An 18,496-nucleotide genomic window follows, 5' to 3' on the forward strand; every position below is an offset into this window, starting at 1 on the left:
TTCAGAAGACAGATGGAAAGACCATGTCTCAGATACTCGTTCCATCTAAGTCTTCGCGAACATTAATTTTTTTTTTTTATAACCGTGATGTCCAGACAGCTTGCGCGATAACTACTGGGCAAACAAACCTTATATATATACTTAATAAGAGACATCAAAATGTCATTTTATTCACTACCCTAGGAAACTGGGAATTAATACATTACACTTCAAAATCAGGAACAAGTTTTTGAAATAGGTACCTTTTTTCGGCTAGCAACACTCTAACAAATAAATCATAAAGGATTCGAAACATAATGTCAATAAAGATGTAAAATCCAACTTGAATAGATAGAATACTTTGAATTAAGCATGAAGAAAGTTCAAAGAGAAAGAACCCACAAGACTACAAATATGGATTTGCATCTAGGCTCAAGCAGCCAAATTTCAACAGAATTGAATAAATAAACAGTAAATCCACTAAATCTAATAGTTTCAGGGAGATCTTACACACACTAGGACCTAAAACTTACCACTAGTGGAGGGAAAAAGGAAAAAAGTGAGGGGAATGAAACAAAGCCTGCTAATTTCTAAATTAGTTTCATTAACTCAAGACACAAGGGAAAATGGATAATACCAGCCAACAGTATAGCTTATAGCATGCAGTCTGTTCTTGCCGGCAATCTTCTAAAGAAATTAAGCGGCGCAGATGGTAGCTTGTGACGGAACCTTGGATGTCTCAACACATAAAATCCAGTCAAGAGTGCCACAACTTGAAAAGGCGTGACGTAGAGCACAATGGCGGCAATCAAGCAGAAAATAACGAACAACGCTGTTGCTCTAGGGTCTCTCCAGCTCAGCAAAGACTGTAGCCTCTCCCCTTGAGTAGCCAAGTCACCAACCACAGTCTGAATCCGTCCAGCAATACTTCTCAAACGGTCGTACCTCATCCGAACAATATCAGGGGGACGTGAAGTAGGGAAAGTATCAAATTCTTCGTCTAATTCATCAGGATGAGCATTATCAGCACAAGAAAGACGCGTATCCATGTGGGGAGGATTTCTTGGCCTCCATCTGTAGTACCAAACTCCGATTAAGAAGAGATAGAGGAAAATGGTAGGCAGAATAAGCTCTGGATATAGGACCAGTATCAAGAACAAGATATGGATCAGAACAGTTGTAATGGGGTTTTTCCAATTGCATATCTGATCAGACCATCTTCCGATAGCAATTATTCCACCTAAAACACCCATAATCCTGAAAAAGTTAGCTTTGCTTCTCCTCATACTCCACATGTGGGAACCAACGTCCAACATATACTCCACTATCTCTTTCCTCAAAGGTGGCTCTGCACGACTCAGCCTCATTGAGACAATCTGAGTGGCTTGATGCCTTAAGTTGTCGAGCTGGCTAACAGTTAAAGGATGAATATAGTGCATTTTAGGTAGCAGTGGCTGTGAATACATATGCATCATATTCATTAATGATGAGCAAGTAAATCTTACAGCCAAGTGAATTTCACCCATCTTCTTCACCCCAGTAGGATGCAAAACTAGTAGTGGATAAGAATGTGTGTAGACGCGATCCGTTTCAAGAGTTGAAAGACGGATCCTGACTTTCCCAATCCTCGAGTCCCTTGCCCCTCCAGATTTATCTCCTCCATGCAGATGACAATTATCAAATACACCAATAGTTATGACAGTGCATGGATCAAATACTTCCCAAGTGTATTGCTCGTTCCACTTGGGAGCAAAGCTATCTATAATTGTCCTTGTTCGAACCCATTTTTGCCCATATTTGGCAACACAATAGGCATCTGTTGTTGCCCGCCCATCCTTTGTTTTCATTGGCGAGAGCCCCTGAGCATTCAGAACACCCAACTCTAGGACACCAATGCTGGACTTCCACAACTGTTTTGCAGTTGGTCTAAGATCACTACTGTAATGGGTTGACTCATCCAGAACATGGTAACCTCCTTCCAAATATAGCCTCGTGTGAAGCCTGCTTGCAAACTTGATTTCCTTCTTCTTTTCTCCCTCAACAATAATATGCTTTTCAAGATTATACCACTTGCTGTTAATAGGTCTGTGGTCCAACCTCCTATCAATATACTGCAAAGGAATAGCACACCTTCCGAGAACTTCATCCTTGTTTGGTGCAACTCTGTCTTCCACACTTAAAATCAATGGCTCCTCAAAAGGTTCTGCTGCTACAAACATCAGATCCTCATTCCACATCGGATTGATAGTCTTGCTCATGGAAACTCTGGTTCTCAATGCCTGATTTCCAAGGATGGCCTTCACGTAAACTTCTGGAAACCTACTTCTGTCACCGGGAATCAAGTCCTGAGCTTCAATCACATTAACTCTAAGGTACCACAGCTTTGGTGAGAGGTACACCTTGGACCTTATATTTGCAAGAGCATCCGCACCACTAACAGTCGCAGCATCGGAATGCCAAGATTCAGGAAAGGCCTCATCAGCTTGAGTACCCATCCAAACAGCCAACATCAACTCTCCTTTAACTTTGTTACCATTTCTGTCCTCCAACCTATACCACTGCGGAGCAAGAGGACTATCCGGGGGTACCCTTTTTGGGATCTCATTCAAATCAAACGTAACGCGACCAACAAAGTCATCCTTAACAAAATCCTTATCTTTCACGTTCACCTCAAGTACAGAAGCTTGAATCCGATCCTTGGAAAAAGCAAACACCTGACTCCATTCGGGATTTGACTTCTTCTCAAAGTGACGGGTCGTACCCCTATAGTTTCCGAGCCTAACCTCAACATAAGGATCAAGACTACCCGTTACATCCTTTCCAGGTAAGTCTTTTGCTTTCACCACCCGAACATAAAGATACTGCATTTGCTCAACCAAGTCATAGGTGCTAGTAAGCTTATCACCTGTGACCTTCCCTCCACCAAGATGGGGTTTGGTCTCTTTGAGGGAAAAATCTTCTTGCGGTGGTCTCTGCATTTTGAATGCTACTTGTTCTCACTCAAGACAAAATGTCCCAAAACCCTTCAGTTTCTCCACCGCAGTTGAGCCAATGATCAACAAACAAAGCAAACCCCCTAATAGGGATCTCAGTAGAGACAGCTCAAACTACACCAATGCTAAATAATCTTCACATATAACAGTCCTAAGCAAGTTAACCAAAAAGATTAAAAAGAGAAAGCTTAAATATGTTTAACCCTAGATCCCATAATCCAAAAAATGCCAAAACCATTCACTCACAACCTCAGATCTGATTCATCTGAATGCTTCATCCCTGCATAACATAAAAAATTAAGAATAAAATAGTTAAGAAACCGTACAAAAAGCAAATCCAAAATACCAAAAAGCAACAAAAAAACTCTATCAAAAAAGACCCTTCTCACTTCCCCACAGAAAAGGATAAACCAAACAATGCAAAGAAGTATAACCACATTATAGCTTAACAAACACCATGAAGAAACACCACCATAGCATTGAACAAAACAAAAAAAAAATCAAGTTTCAAGGGTTCATTTATAGTAAAAGGAAAAAAAACAAAAAAAAAAGGAAAAAACGACTTCTATTAAAAGATAAATGAATATACCTAGAGGATTCATGGATGGGATTTCGCTGATAAGGTTCTGAACCTCGAGGAGAAAAAAGAAAAAGGGGTTTTAGTTTCTTTGGTATCAAAGTGGAGAATAGTACAGTGAGGTCTAGAAAGAAAAAAAGACCAAAGACTCAGAGAGGGGGGGGGGGGGAAGAAACAGTGAAGCTAGAGAGAGAAAAAGGAAAGAGAAAAGGACAGAGCGGGTACTCCTTTTCCTGTGTGTTTCAGGTGGAGTGGTGGGGTGGGGTGGGGTTGAGTGGGTAGGGGACACATCTTCTGAGAATACACCGAAACCGAAGGTGATAAAGATTATACTCCTATGTTGGTGTGTGAATATTTGTTTTTCTGTGTGGGTTTTTATTTTTATTTTTATTTCAGTTTTTTCAATTATTTATTTGGTACTATGTGTTCTACATTGCTTGATCACACGACACGAGTCGCGCGAGCGTGGATTTTGTCGGGACTCGCACGTGTGAGTTCTTGACATAGCTAAATGCTTATGCGTAGAAAATATTTAAATAGTACAAGTCAAGTTTGGATTTAGAATTTGAATTTTTCGTGTTCAAATATATTATTTGTTATTTGAACCTATTATATTTTTAAAATTATAAGTTCAGATATATCATTTGTTGTAATTAGTATTGGGATCAAATAAACACAGGGTTAACATGCTATATGTGCCTCTGACTACGGTACGTATCATGTTAAATGATCATTTGGTTTGATGTAATGGAACAATTAATCAAAGCATAAGACTCGCATAAGCTATTACAGTATATAAGAGAAAATAATCATGGTTAGTGGTGAGAAAATGGTTAAAAAAAATAATTAACCACCTATATTATTCACTAAAAAATGGGTTGGATAATGAACTTTTTAAAAATTGGTCAAATATGGATAAGAACCATATTATCCATTTAGAAAATGGATAACCAATAGGTAACCAATGGATAACCGATGAGTTTAACTTTTACATTCGTAAAGCATCAAATTGGGGGTTCCTCAAGTTTGGGAGATTAGGAATTCTCCCAAAAGTGATCATATTTCAAAAGTCATGGATAATATGATTACTCATATTATCTGTCGGTTAACCTTTTTTTATCCATATTAAATATGGGTCGGATCGAATAATTTATCCGTTTTTTCATTACCCATTTTTTATCCGAATCATATCCGACCCGATCCGACCCACTTGTTTGCCACTCCTAATCATTGCTTAACTTTCAAGGGTCGTTTGGTTTCAAACAGGGTTATTCAGGGACTAATATCGTATGATATTAATTTTGGGGATAGTGATCCCAAGTCTAATGCGAGTTAGTTAATATTAAGTTTTTGGTATAAAATTTATATTGATATTAGCTAATACTCATAACCAAAAATAGAATAAATATAATCCCAAATTTTATTCGAGGTTATAATCCTAATCTTAGTAACTCAAGGACCCCTTCGATGTTTAGGATGGGTCATTAATTTGTGTGTAACTCAGGCATAAATTCTTTTTCAACCACTAACGTATATGATGAGATATTTAGAATGACTTCGTCCTTAATTAATGTTCTTAAGTTTTAGTTATGGGAACGATGAATTATGGACCAATAAATTTCGAATACCGAGTGATTCCATAAAAAAATAACGAGTTTTTAGTCAAAACTATCTCTTATCTTTAGGGGTAGGCTTAACTTTGTCCTCTACAAATAACTCTTAGCACTATTTGTCCTCTAAATTTACAAAACTTGAATATTTTTAGTCTCACTATATACGGTCAAAACCGATTTCGACCTTCGTATGATTAGTCAAGATTGGAACATAATGAACCGAAGGTCATCTTCATAATATCGAGATGAGATCTGAATCCAGGTTACCAAGCTCGAATTTCTGGGACCGATCAAATATCGAACTCGAAGTCATTATCGAGCTCGAGTCCAAATCGAACTATGAAGTGAAGCGGTATCATCGAGCTTAAGAGCCAGAGACCGACCAATATCAAGCCCGATTCGATACCGAGCCCCGAGTCAATATCGAGCTCGAGTTAATATCAAGCTCTAAATCTAGAAATCGACCAATGCCAAATCCGACCAAGATCGAGCCAAGAGACAAGAGTCATTACAGCCGCACTAAGGGAGAGAATTTTGACGGGAATTAGGGAAAAGCTAATATATCATGGGATCCCCACTATGTATTTTTAATAATATCTAAAATAGGATTCCTCCACTATAATAGGGATAACTACTATTTCTGTAGGAGGATCCAACATCAAGGCATTCATACACTCTCATATTCTTTATATTCACAAAGAAAAATATGCTGATATTTATATAGAGATTATCCTTTTTTGGGTTTTGTATATTGATTCGTTTTGCTTGTTCATAAACTATTTTCCGCTCAGTTTGGTTTGTATTTAATTTTTTATACAGTCAATACTCAATATATTTCTACTTACTTTCCGATTTGTACCAAGTTATTTCACATATCCTTACAACTACGTATAAATTCAACTCTATCCATTTTTCGGGTAAACAGTTTGGCGCCCACCGTGGGGCTAAGAATAACAGTGGTTATTTGGTACGAATCTCTATAAAACACACCATTTTACGCTTGCTCTTGGAAGTATCTTTGATTTCAGGTTGAAAACGACGAATTCTCAATAATGGCCTTACCTATCGACAACGAAGCTGACCTTCAAGTTAAGAACAACAACTTAACCCTCGGGGGTGGAAGGCTACTCGTCGACCCCGTTGGAGCTCGGGTCGAAGAGCCAATAGACGTTAATTCACATGTGGCCATCAAGGCGAACCAACGTTCCGACCTTGAAAATAGCATTCACGGTGGAACTCAGTCTGCAACTCAAAATACACAAAACGAGGAGAACGGAATCAGCTTGCGTATGATTTTCGAAATGTTGCAAGCTCAACAAGTAGCAATAGCCCAATTACAAAGCCAAACCCATGCACCGACCAGACTCGAGCCCAGTCTACCCCAAGAAGTCACCCACAAAATAGGGCCAGCTATAGTAAGGTCAAATAAGCAAGAATCAGGGACTAATCCCGAAATCGTTAAGATGTTCGAAGAACTGACAAAACGAATAGAGTCAGGAGAAAGGAGGATCGAAGCAAACGACAAAAAAGTGAAAACGTATAACTCCAGAGTTGATCAGATTCCGGGGGCACCTCCAATATTGAAGGGCTTAGATTCCAAAAAATTTATACAAAAGCCTTTCCCCCCGAGCGCGGCTCCTAAACCAATCCCAAAAAGTTTCGCATGCCTGAAATTCCTAAGTATAATGGGACGATCGACCCCAACGAACATGTCACCTCTTACACATGTGCCATTAAAGGGAACGATCTAGAGGATGATGAGATCGAATTTGTATTATTAAAAAAAATTCGGCGAAACCCTGTCAAAGGGAGCAATAATGTGGTATCATAATTTACCTTCTAACTCTATCGATTCTTTTGCTATGCCTGCAGATTCTTTCGTAAAAGCACACGCCGGAGCCATAAAGGTCGAGACAAGGAAGTCGGACTTTTTCAATGTAAGACAGAAGGACAACGAGATGCTGAGAGAGTTCGTATCTCGTTTTCAAACAGAACGAATGGATCTACCACCGGACACTGACGATTGGGTTGTACAAGCTTTCACTCAAGGACTGAACGAGCGGAGCTCAATGGCTTCACGATAGTTGAAGCAGAATTTGATCGAGTACCCGGCTATTACTTGGGTCGATGTACACAATCGATATCAATCGAAGATCAGAGTTGAAGACGACCAGTTGGGGTCTAGGTCTATTATTAAAAGGGACATCGACCGAGAACCAAGGTCAAACAAGGATCGATATCGGCCATATAACGAAGATTGTAGGGGTAGCGAACCTTCGCGCAACCCCGTACGATGCAAAAGGAGAAGTGATCGAGGCCAAGGGTCTCGGGGCTGATGAACAGGAATGGGTTCGACAGGCATACCGGACCTAAGGAAGCACCACTGTTATTAGAGTATAACTTCAGCATCGATGCATCCGCCATTGTATCGGCTATCGGACAAATCAAAGATATTAAATGGCCTCGACCTCTACAGACCGATCCTGCCTAGAGGAATCCCAATCAAATATGCGAATATCATGGCACTCCTGGCCACAGAACGGAAGATTGCAAGCAACTGAGAGATGAGGTAGCCTGGTTATTCAATAAAGGGCACCTTCGAGAATTTTTAAGTGACAGGGCCAAAAACCATTTCAAAAATAGAAACTTCAGTAGACAAAACGAACAAGAAGAGCAACAACACATCATCCACATGATCATTGGTGGGATCGATACCCCCTAGGGGCCGGTTCTTAAACGCACTAAGATGTCAATTGTAAGAGAAAAGCGATCCCGGACTCAGGATTACTCCCCTGAAGGAACCTTGTACTTTAATAATGAAGGCGCGGAAGGAATCATTCAACCACATAACGCTGCACTGGTAATATCTGTACTTATGAATAAAACTCAAGTTAAACGTATGTTAATTGATCTAGGTAGTTCGGCCAATATCATTCGATCGAGGGTCGTAGAGCAACTCGGTCTACAGGACCAGGTCGTGCCCGCAACCTTGGTACTAAACAGATTCAATATGGCATGTGAAACTACTAAGGGCGAAATAATCTTGCCAGTTAACGTGGCCGGGACCATCCAAGAAACGAAGTTCCATGTGATTGAAGGCGATATGAGATACAACGCCCTGTTCGGAAGACCATGAATCCACAGTATGAGGGTTGTACCCTCGACCCTCCACCAGGTTTTGAAGTTCCCAACATCGGAGGGAATCAAAACGGTCTACGGGGAGCAACCGGCTGCAAAAGAAATGTTTTTCATCGATGAAATGATTCCGATATCATCATTATCATCAGCAAATTGATCGGATTTGAAGGAGGAATGGAATACCAAATAACAATCACAAACGTCAGCTTTGACCCAATTAGAGAATAAGAAGACTAACGAAGATGATGAACATGGGGTCCCTCGATCCTTCATAGTTCCCGATGATTCCGATGCTACCCAATCAACGGTCGAGGAACTGGAGCAAATCATACTAATCGAACATCTGCCCGAACGAAAGGTATACCTGGGCACAAGGTTAGATCCCGAGCTCAGGAGAAAGCTTATTCAATTTCTTATAGCTAACATAGACTGTTTCGCTTGGTCTCATCTTGACATGACAGGGATCCCCCTAGTCCGAGGTCAAACATGCCTTCATTAAAGACGAGGTAACTAAACTTCTTAACATAGGGTCCATTCGGGAAATAAGATATCCCGAATGGCTAGCAAATGTGGTGGTAGTCCCTAAAACGGGGAAAAATTAGAATGTGTATAGATTATAAAGACCTGAATAAAGCATGCCCTAAGAATTCTTTTCCTTTGCCTAATATCGATCGTATAATCGATGCCATGGACGGCCACGAGACTCTCAATTTTCTCGATGCCTATTCCGGGTACAACCAAATACAGATGAACCCAGAGGATCAGGAAAAGACCTCGTTTATCATTAAGTACGGGACTTACTGTTATAATGTAATGCCATTCGGCCTAAAAAATGCTGGCGCAACTTATCAACGCCTAGTAAACAGAATGTTCGAAAAGCAAATAGAAAAATCAATGGAGGTTTATATTGATGACATGTTAGTTAAATCCCTGCGAGCAAAGGACCATTTAAACCATTTGTAGGAAACTTTCGACATACTAAGGAAGTACAATATGAAGCTCAATCCTGAAAAATATGCTTTCGGGGTTGGCTCGGGCAAGTTTCTCGGTTTCATGGTGTCCAATCGAGGAATCGAGATTAACCCCGATAAATTCAAAGCAACCGAGGACATTAGAGTGGTAGATAATGTAAAGGCCGTACAAAGGCTAACGGGACGGATAGCCTCCCTGAGATGATTCATTTCAAGATCCTCGGATAGGAGCCACCAATTTTTCTCTCTACATAAAAAGAAAAGCAATTTTGTATGGACTCCGGAATGTCAGCAGCCTTTGGAAGAGCTAAAACGGTATTTATCGAGCCCTCCGTTGCTTCATACCTTGAAGGCAGACGAACAACTTTATCTGTATCTAGCTGTTTTGGAGATAGCGGTAAGTGGAGTCCTAAATGTTGAATTCTAAGAGGGGGGGGGAAGTAAAGGCCAAAGAACAAAAGACAAATAAGGGCTGCACAAGACGAAAAACCAGAGGTAGCGCTAAGGTGCGAGGGGAATGTAAAAACAATAATAGTTCGAGAAGAATGAGGTATGCAATTCCCTATTTATTATGTCAGTCGAACTTTAGGTGAGGCCGAAACTAGATATCCACACTTAGAAAAATTAGCGCTTGCTTTAATAAGTGCCTCTAGGAAACTAAAACCATATTTCCAGTGCCATCCGATACATGTTGTAATAACTTATCCTCTTTTACACAAACCTGAGCTTTCAGGTCGATTGGCCAAATGTGCCATAGAGATCGGCGGGTACAACATCGATTATCGACCTCATACCACTATCAAATCTCAAATCTTAGCGGACTTCATGGCTGACTTTACGCCGGCCTTCGTACCCTAGATTGAAAAAGAATTACTCATAAAATCGGGTACCTCTTCGGGAGTCTGGACCCTCTTTACAGATGGTGCCTCGAACACAAAGGGGTCCGAACTGGGCATCGTACTGAAATCGGCCACAGGTAATGTAGTTAGACAATCTATTAAAACTAAAAAAATGACTAACAATGAGGCCGAGTATGAGGCCGTGATTGCAGGTCTCGAACTAGATAGAAGTTTAGGGGCCGAGGTCGTGGAGGTTAAATGTGATTCCCTCCTTGTGGTAAATCAAGTTAACGAGACTTATGAAGTCCGAGAAGATTAAATTTAGAAGTACTTGGATAAATTACAAATGACTCTACATCGATTTAAGGAATGGACTTTGCAAATGTACTTTGAGAACAGAACAGTGTGGCCGACGCTCTTGCAAACTTAGGTTCGTCGGTCGAGGATGACGAAATCAACTCGGGGACTATCGTACAACTTATGAAATCGGTAATCGAAGAAGTTCATGCCGAGATAAACTCCACAAGTCTAACTTGGGATTGGAGAAACAAATATATAGAGTACTTAAAGAATGGGAAACTTCCATCAGATCCAAAGGAATTGAGAGCTCTATGCACAAAAGTTGCACGATTCACCTTATCCAATGACGGAACACTGTTTAGAAGGACCTTCGATGGTCCATTGGTAATATTTTTGGGACCGGGAGATACTAACTACATCCTACATGAGATTCACGAGGGCACTTGCGGGAATCATTTCGGTGCCGATTCATTGGTCCACAAAATAATTAGAGCATGGTATTATTGGACCGATATGAACAAGAATGCAAAGGAGTTCGTTAAAAAATGCGACAAATGCCAAAGACATGCGCCCATGATCCATCAACCCGGGGAACTTCTCCACTCGGTCTTATCTCTATGGCCCTTTATGAAATGGGGAATGGCCATCGTCAGCCCCCTCCCATCGGCCCTAGGTAAGGCTCATTTTATTTTGTTTATGACTGATTATTTCTCTAAATGTGTTGAAGCACAGGCTTTCGAGAAAGTCAGAGAAAAGGAAGTTATAGACTTCATTTGGGACCACATCATATGTCGGTTCGGGATGCCATCCGAAATTGTATGTGATAATGGAAAGCAATTCATCGGCAGTAAAGTAACCAAATTTCTCGAGGACCACACAATCAAAAGGATCCTATCAACACCTTATCATCCCAGTGGGAACGGACAGGCCGAATCGACCAACAAAATCATCATCCAAAATCTTAAGAAAAGATTAACCAACGCTAAAGGAAAATGGAGAGAAATACTACCCGAAGTCCTATGGGTGTACCGCACGACATCAAAATCCGGTATCGGAGCAACACCATTCTCGTTAGTTTATGGCACCGAAGCTCTTATCCTGGTTGAGGTCGGAGAACCTAGCATCAGATTTTGGTATGCGACAAATGAGTCGAATAATGAGACAATGAACACAGGCCTAGAATTATTGGACGAAAAATGAGAAACAGCTCTCGTCCGATTAGCCGCCCAAAAATAGCGGATCGAAAGGTATTATAATCGAAGAACCAATCTTCGACATTTTAAAATCGGGATTTAGTGCTAAGGAAAGTCACCCTCCACACCCGAAATTCAAATGAAGGAAAACTGGGTTCCAACTGGGAAGGACCGTATCAGGTTCTCGAAATCGTCGGAAAAGGATCCTACAAGCTCGGTGTAATAAACAGCAAACAATTACCAAGCAATTGGAACGTGTCGCGCCTAAAATGATACTACTATTAAGGTACGACCCTCCTATGTTCATTTATATTTCGAAATTAACCCTTGTAGGTGTTCGACCAGAAACGGGGATGGTGTATTTAACTCTAAGCCTTTAGGCTTGAAAGCACGCGTTGCACTCTTTTTCCCTTAGACCGGTTTTGTCCCAAATAGGTGTTTTGGCAAGGTTTTAATGAGGCAACCATTGATCATGCTAACTTAGAACAATTCAACAGTATCCGAGGCCTCTTTATAATAAATCTCAGATACTGTGGGGCATTACCCTCGAATGTATCAAGTTCGATGCAAGGAAGTTACTTCATAACAACAGGGTTTCGATAGGAAAAATTGTAAGAGCCAAATAGTCAAAACGAACCATGATCGTGTAGTTTGCTCGATCCCTAGTACAAAAGATGAACACATGTATAATGACATAAAGAGAAATTTATTCTTTACCAATATCTCATATCTCAGAATCCATCTTCTATTTCGTGATCTATTATGCAAACAGGCTTAAGGCCCAACCATTACCCCATAAATCGGGGACTGCCAATCGAAAAATCAACGAAATCAAGCCCCACATAAGCCTAAGGGCTACATCACTTCGAGTTTGAGAAATTACTCACTTGACTACTAAGCCTAAGGGCTACTCTCACTTCGAGTTAGAGCAATCACTCACTCGACTACTAAGCCTAAGGGCTACTCTCGTTTCGAGTTCGAGCAATCACTCACTCGGCCATAAAGCCTACAGGCTACATTACTTCGAGTTCGAGCAAACACTCACTAGACTATTAAGCCTAAGGGCTACATTACTTCGAATTCGAGCAAATACACTCGATTATTAGGCCTAAGGGCTACTCTTACTTCGAGTTCGAGCAATCACTCACTCGACCATAAAGCCTAAGGTCCACTCTTACTTCGAGTTCGAGCAAACTCTCACTCGACTATTAAGCCTAAGGGCTACTCTTACTTCGAGTTCGAGCAAACACTCACTCGGTTATAAAGACTACAAGGTCCGACTTTGATCAAATTGCCTAAAGCCTTGAACTTATGAAAACTTTCTTAAGGCATGAATGAAACAAAAATCTTCACCAGGAAGATAAAAAGACAAAGATAAGGCAGGAAAGGAAAAAGATCTTTATATATATATATATATAAGAGTATTTACAAGGTCCGATCAGGACCCTACACAAAAAGATCAAAATAGAAGAAACCCTAAGTTTCCTGATTATCTCCGGGGGCAGTCTCTTCTCCATCAGGCTCCTCCCCGCTCTCAGACCCACTCTCGCTGTCATCATCATCGTCATCGGAAGCCAAGGCTCCAACATCGGCTTCAAGTTCTTTAGCCTTCAGTATCTCTTCGGTAAGGTCGAAACATCGAGCATGGATCTCCTCGATGGTTTCCCTTCGAGATTGGCATTTGGAGAGTTCAGCAACCCAATGTGCTCGAGTTTAAGCGGTCTCGGCTGCCTCTCTCGCTTGTACTTGAGCGGCTTTAGTATCGGCCCGATAGACGGCCACGACTGCATCCGCATCGGCCTTTGCTTTCTCGACCTTGGCAAATTCAGAAGCCAACCGACATTCGAGCTCCTCTATTTTTCTTGCTTGAGCCTAGCTCTTCTCTTTCATACCTTGAAGTTGACTTTTGACCAATGATAATTGAGCTAGAGTAGTCTATTTCTCTGCAGCAAGATGGTCTATACCTTCTTTCCATCCCAAGGACTCCGCCTTTATCGTGTCAAGCTCCTCACGAAACTGCTCGATCCTCTCGATCTTCTGCAGCAGTTGTGATATTGAAATGTTAGCTACCGCTCCCGAGTCGAGCCCATGAGATTTTAAAATTTTTATTACCTGCTCGATCAGCTCTGTCTGATCTTGATGAGCCTTGGCCAACTCGGCTCGAAGATCTTTGATCTCTTCCTCTTTCTGCCCACTAAGAAGTTTGAGGGCATTTCTCTCCTCTGAAAGCCCTCGGAAGTCGGCCTCACGTCGGCTCAGCTCTGCCCAAGACTTGAAAAACTCCTCTTGATGTAGAGCTAAAGCCTATACGAAAAGAGAAAAAGTTAGGCAGAAAATGGAAAAATATGACATCAATAAAGGGAATCGAGACTTACCCGATTCAGGGTTCGTTGAACCTCGAAGAAAAGACCCGACGCATCACTCGAGCCGACAACATCCTCGATACCAGTAAACAAATCACGGAAGGAGTCCTCTCCCTCATGGGCCCTGTCTACCTCGAGGGTCCCCAAATCTCGGGCTTCCCGAATCGCCCCTTCCGAAAAAGCAGGGAGAGTAGGCGAGTCTCCGATTACTATTGCCCCAAGCGAGTTGCTTGGGGAGTGCTCCTTAGTTCAAAGAGCTTCAGATATATCCACCGTTTGTTGACTTCGGTGGGAAGTATCCTCGATCTCCAATGACTCGGGGACTTTGCCCGAGTCCTTCTTCGATATCCCCTCAGTTCGAGATGGAGCCTCATCAACCGTCGTCGACCCAGCTACCTTTGGGGCATCGATGGTTTTCTTCACTCGGGCCACCAGTATGGACCCATCATTTTTTTCTTCTTCGTCGTCTTCATTCCTTAGACGCCGAACTGATTCTTCGGTCAAAAGGATGGTATTCTTCCTCGGCTTACGAGCCGTCCTTGTCTTAAGTTTTGGATTCTCGAAAGTAGAAGCCCTTTTTCTCTTGTTGTCCTTCGCCGGTTTTGGCACACAAGCCTACACACAAGAAAATTGGTTAAGTATAAAAAAGACATTTTGTTCGAATCATCGAAGACATGGGAAAGAGGCTTACCATGAGTTTTAGCCTCCCATCGGCCCTTTGATAAGTCGCGCCACGAGCGTTTGGCATATGTGGAGGTCGAAGCGAGGTCCCGTACCTAGCTCTTAAGGTTAGGAACATCACCGGGCATCCAAGCAACTGCTACATCACGGAAAAGGATATCGGTGAGAAAGAAACGAAGGAGCAAAATGATAGGATCTAACAGTAAAATTATACTTACGCTTCATGTTCCATTCCTCGGGAAATGACATCTTCTCTGCTGGGATTAGGTCAGAAGTCTTCACTCGAATGAACCTGCCTATCCATCCTCGGTCCTTGTCCTCATCTATGCTCGAGAACAACACTTTGTTAGCCCGGTGCTGGAGTTTTATTAACCCACCTCGATAGAGGCGGGGGCTATACAATCTGATAAGGTGGTCGATGGTGAAAGGCATCCCCTCGACTTTGTTCACGAAGAAGCAGATCAGAATAACGATTCGCCAAAAAGAAGGATGGATTTGGCCCAGGGTTACTCGGTATTAGTGGCAAAAATCAATGACAACTGGGTCGAGGGGGCCCAACGTGAAAGGGTAAGTATAAACACTTAAAAACCCTTTCACATGAGTAGTAATATCTTCTTCGGAATTCGGGATTATCACTTCTTTTGTTCTCCCAGTTGTAATCTTTTCTTAACTGTTCAAGATGTCCTTCAGTTATCGAGCACATGTACCTCGATACTGGCTCGCATCGATCGGGAACTGGAGAAGCTTTGTCGATCTTAAAATCAAAAGTAAGAACACACCCCCTGGGAAAACACTCCTCAAGCCATGGCTACACCGGTGTTTTGTCGTCGGCAGGCCGCGAAAAGGAAGCTTTTTCTTTTTGAGGAATGATTTTTGACGTTTTCTCCATTTGGATTTTGAAGATAGAGAAAGATGACAAGATTTTATGTTCTGAAGAGGGATTTTGCAGTGAAAATCACAGATTTACAGATGAAGAACTAAGAAGAAGTGAAAAAGAACTTAGAAGATTTGGAAATTGGAGATGTAAAAGTAAAAAATGATAAAAAGTGGAGCTATTTATAGGGTTGACAATGAAGGTTCAATATTGGCAATGGCCGACCATCGTCTGACACGCATTTAATGCCTTGGTAACTGAACCGACGGGACATCTCTATCACGTATGTCATGGTCGGGCTCGATGCAAACGTCAGTGTATATCTAGTCACACCGTTAGAAAATCATGTCGTTTCTCGCCATATTCTTCCCAAAAAATGAGGGGACTATCTGTATACGGTCAAAATCGGTTTTGACCTTCGTATGGTTAGTCAAGATTGGAACATAATGGACCGAAGGTCATCTTCATAATATCGAGATGAGATCTTAATCCAGGTTACCAAGCTCGAATTTCTGGGACCAATCAAGTACCGAGCTCGAATTCATTACCGAGCTCGAGTTAATATCAAGCTCTAAATCTGAAAATTGACCAATGCCAAATCCGACCAAGATTGAGCCAAGAGACAAGAGCCGTTACAGCCGCACTAAGGGAGAGAATCTCGACGGGAATTAGGGAAAAGCTAATCTATCATGGGATCCCCACTATATATTGTTAATAATATCTAAAGTAGGATTCCTCTACTATAAGAGGGATAGCTACTATTTATGTAGGGGATCCAACATCAAGGCATTCATACACTCTCATATTATTGATATTCACAGAGAAAAATATACTGATATTCATATAGAGATTATCCTTTTTTGGGTTTTGTATATTGATTCGTCTTGCTTGTTCATAAACTGTTTTCCACTCATTTTAGTTTGTATTTCATCCTTTATGCAGTCAATACTCAATATATTTCTACTTACTTTCCGATTTGTGCCAAGTTATTCCACGTATCCTTAGAACTACGTATAAATTCAACTCTATTTATTTTTCGGGTAAACACTCACTAACATAGAATGCTCACTCATGTTAAAAACCTAACAGAGATATAATGCGTGATTTACACGCAATGCTTAAGGGAAAGAAATACCCGCTCTTTCACCCTCGATTTAGTTGATTTCCCTCCTTTTTTAAGAGCCTCCCTTCTCCAATTCACTCATTTTATCTCTTCTACAGTCAGCGGCGGATACACCTTGCGGCAAGCGATGTCACGTGATACCGCTTTGTTGAAATTTTTGTAAAATAAGTATATATAGACTGTACACAAAATAAAATATTGAGTATAAATATAAAAAAAGACACTGCTTGCCATTATAATGATTTATTCATTTGTTCATTTCCTTCAAATATTGATACCGCTTACCAAACATTCTGCGTACGCCCCTGATTATAGTAGGTATTTTATCTCTATTACAGCAGGTAAAAAAAACCCTAGCCTTCTTGATTACATTTCAAGTCTTTAATACTTGCGATCCCATCAATGATTATTAGGAGCACTGGTGAAATAAACCCTAGTTATGGTGAGTGTTCTTGCTACTTGTATTTTGTAAAAAATCCTTCTTAATTTGTTTTCGAAATCTCTACCATTTTTACAATACTTTACTGTCTTTTGAAGTTTTATAACATTGTTCTTTATTTTGAATTTTATATGTCCTACAAAAGTTGAACAATATAAAATAAATATTGTGTATGTACTCATGTGAACTCCATTCTTTATTCCAACATTTAATGGTCCCAATATGCAGAACTATTAAATTATTTTTTCTGCTTTTGCATAGCCCTTGTATTTGCAATCCTTTTTCATACAATATGTCCAAATAAACATTCAATTTTTTTTGTTTATGCAGATTCTTTATACGGGGCAGATTATTTTATCATTAAAATAACACATGATGGTTTAATGAAACTCAAGCCTACAAGGCATTATGTTGGGGCAGAATGAACTTTATTGACTATGTCAATGGGGTTGAACTAAAGTTATCGATATTCAAATCTATGGCTGAATTATGCGGTTATGGAAATGACTCGGTAACTTTTGGCACAACCCAGGAGGCTATGTAACAAAATGAGGCATGTTTCAACTGATACGGAAGCCACCGTTGTTGCAAAAAATATTCCCATTGATCGGGTAGTTGACGTGTACTTTGAACATTTGGATTCGTATATAGAAATGGGTATTGAGGATGCTATCTATGAGGGACAAATTATTTCAAGGAATGATAATCATGCTACTGTTGGAGAACATAAAAAGGAAATTGGAGGTGAAAATTCTTCAGGTAGTGAAGATTTTGAAGATTCGGAAAATGACTTGTGAGATGAAAATGATTTATCAGAAAGAATTAGAAATGAGAAGCGTAGATATGAGGTTAGTGAAGAGCTACAGAGAAAGTTGAGTTGAAGATGGGGAGTCAGACTACTGCAACTCTGATGATACAAGGAGCTTACAAAGTGATTTGGATGCCGAAAGTTTAAACTTTCCAAAGTTCAACCCCAAAACAGACGGGAAAAATCCAAAATTCACATTATATTTAACCTTTGAAAACAAGAGAGAATTCATACATGCAGTAATAATTCATGAAGTTAGTCAAGAAAAATACATAAAATGGCGCAAAAATGACAACACACGAGTGAGAGCAATTTGTACACATTCAGATTGCGAATGGGAGATTATGGCTTCAAGAATGCATAGGGATAGGGCATTCAGATCAAGACATACAATGATTGTCATAGTTGTAAAGGATGAAACCATAGGAACAAAACCATCACTTCTTCCTACATTGCAAGAAGATATCTTGATGACATTAGCAAGCACATGAATTGGAATGTCAAGGGATTTAGAGATCATGTGAGTATGGAGCTAAGAGCTCACGTGACATTACATCAATATCGAAGAGCTAAGCAAAAGGCGCTCAAAATAATTGATGGAGATT

General features: G+C 40.6%; 1 protein-coding gene across 1 annotated transcript; it reads right to left on the reverse strand.

The window, feature by feature from the left end:
- Positions 1-316: 316 nt before the first annotated feature.
- On the reverse strand, positions 317-3,820 carry LOC104107130 (FT-interacting protein 3-like). The gene is made up of 2 exons (XM_009615855.4): positions 3,562-3,820; positions 317-3,252 (listed from the first exon to the last, which is right to left on the reverse strand). Exon 2 carries the CDS (start codon positions 2,955-2,957, stop codon positions 633-635), a length of 2,325 nt encoding a protein of 774 aa, XP_009614150.1. The 5' UTR covers positions 2,958-3,252; positions 3,562-3,820; the 3' UTR covers positions 317-632.
- Between the last annotated feature and the right edge of the window lie 14,676 nt (positions 3,821-18,496).

This window comes from Nicotiana tomentosiformis, chromosome 2 (assembly GCF_000390325.3).
Source record: "Nicotiana tomentosiformis chromosome 2, ASM39032v3, whole genome shotgun sequence".
Taxonomy (NCBI): domain Eukaryota; kingdom Viridiplantae; phylum Streptophyta; class Magnoliopsida; order Solanales; family Solanaceae; genus Nicotiana; species Nicotiana tomentosiformis.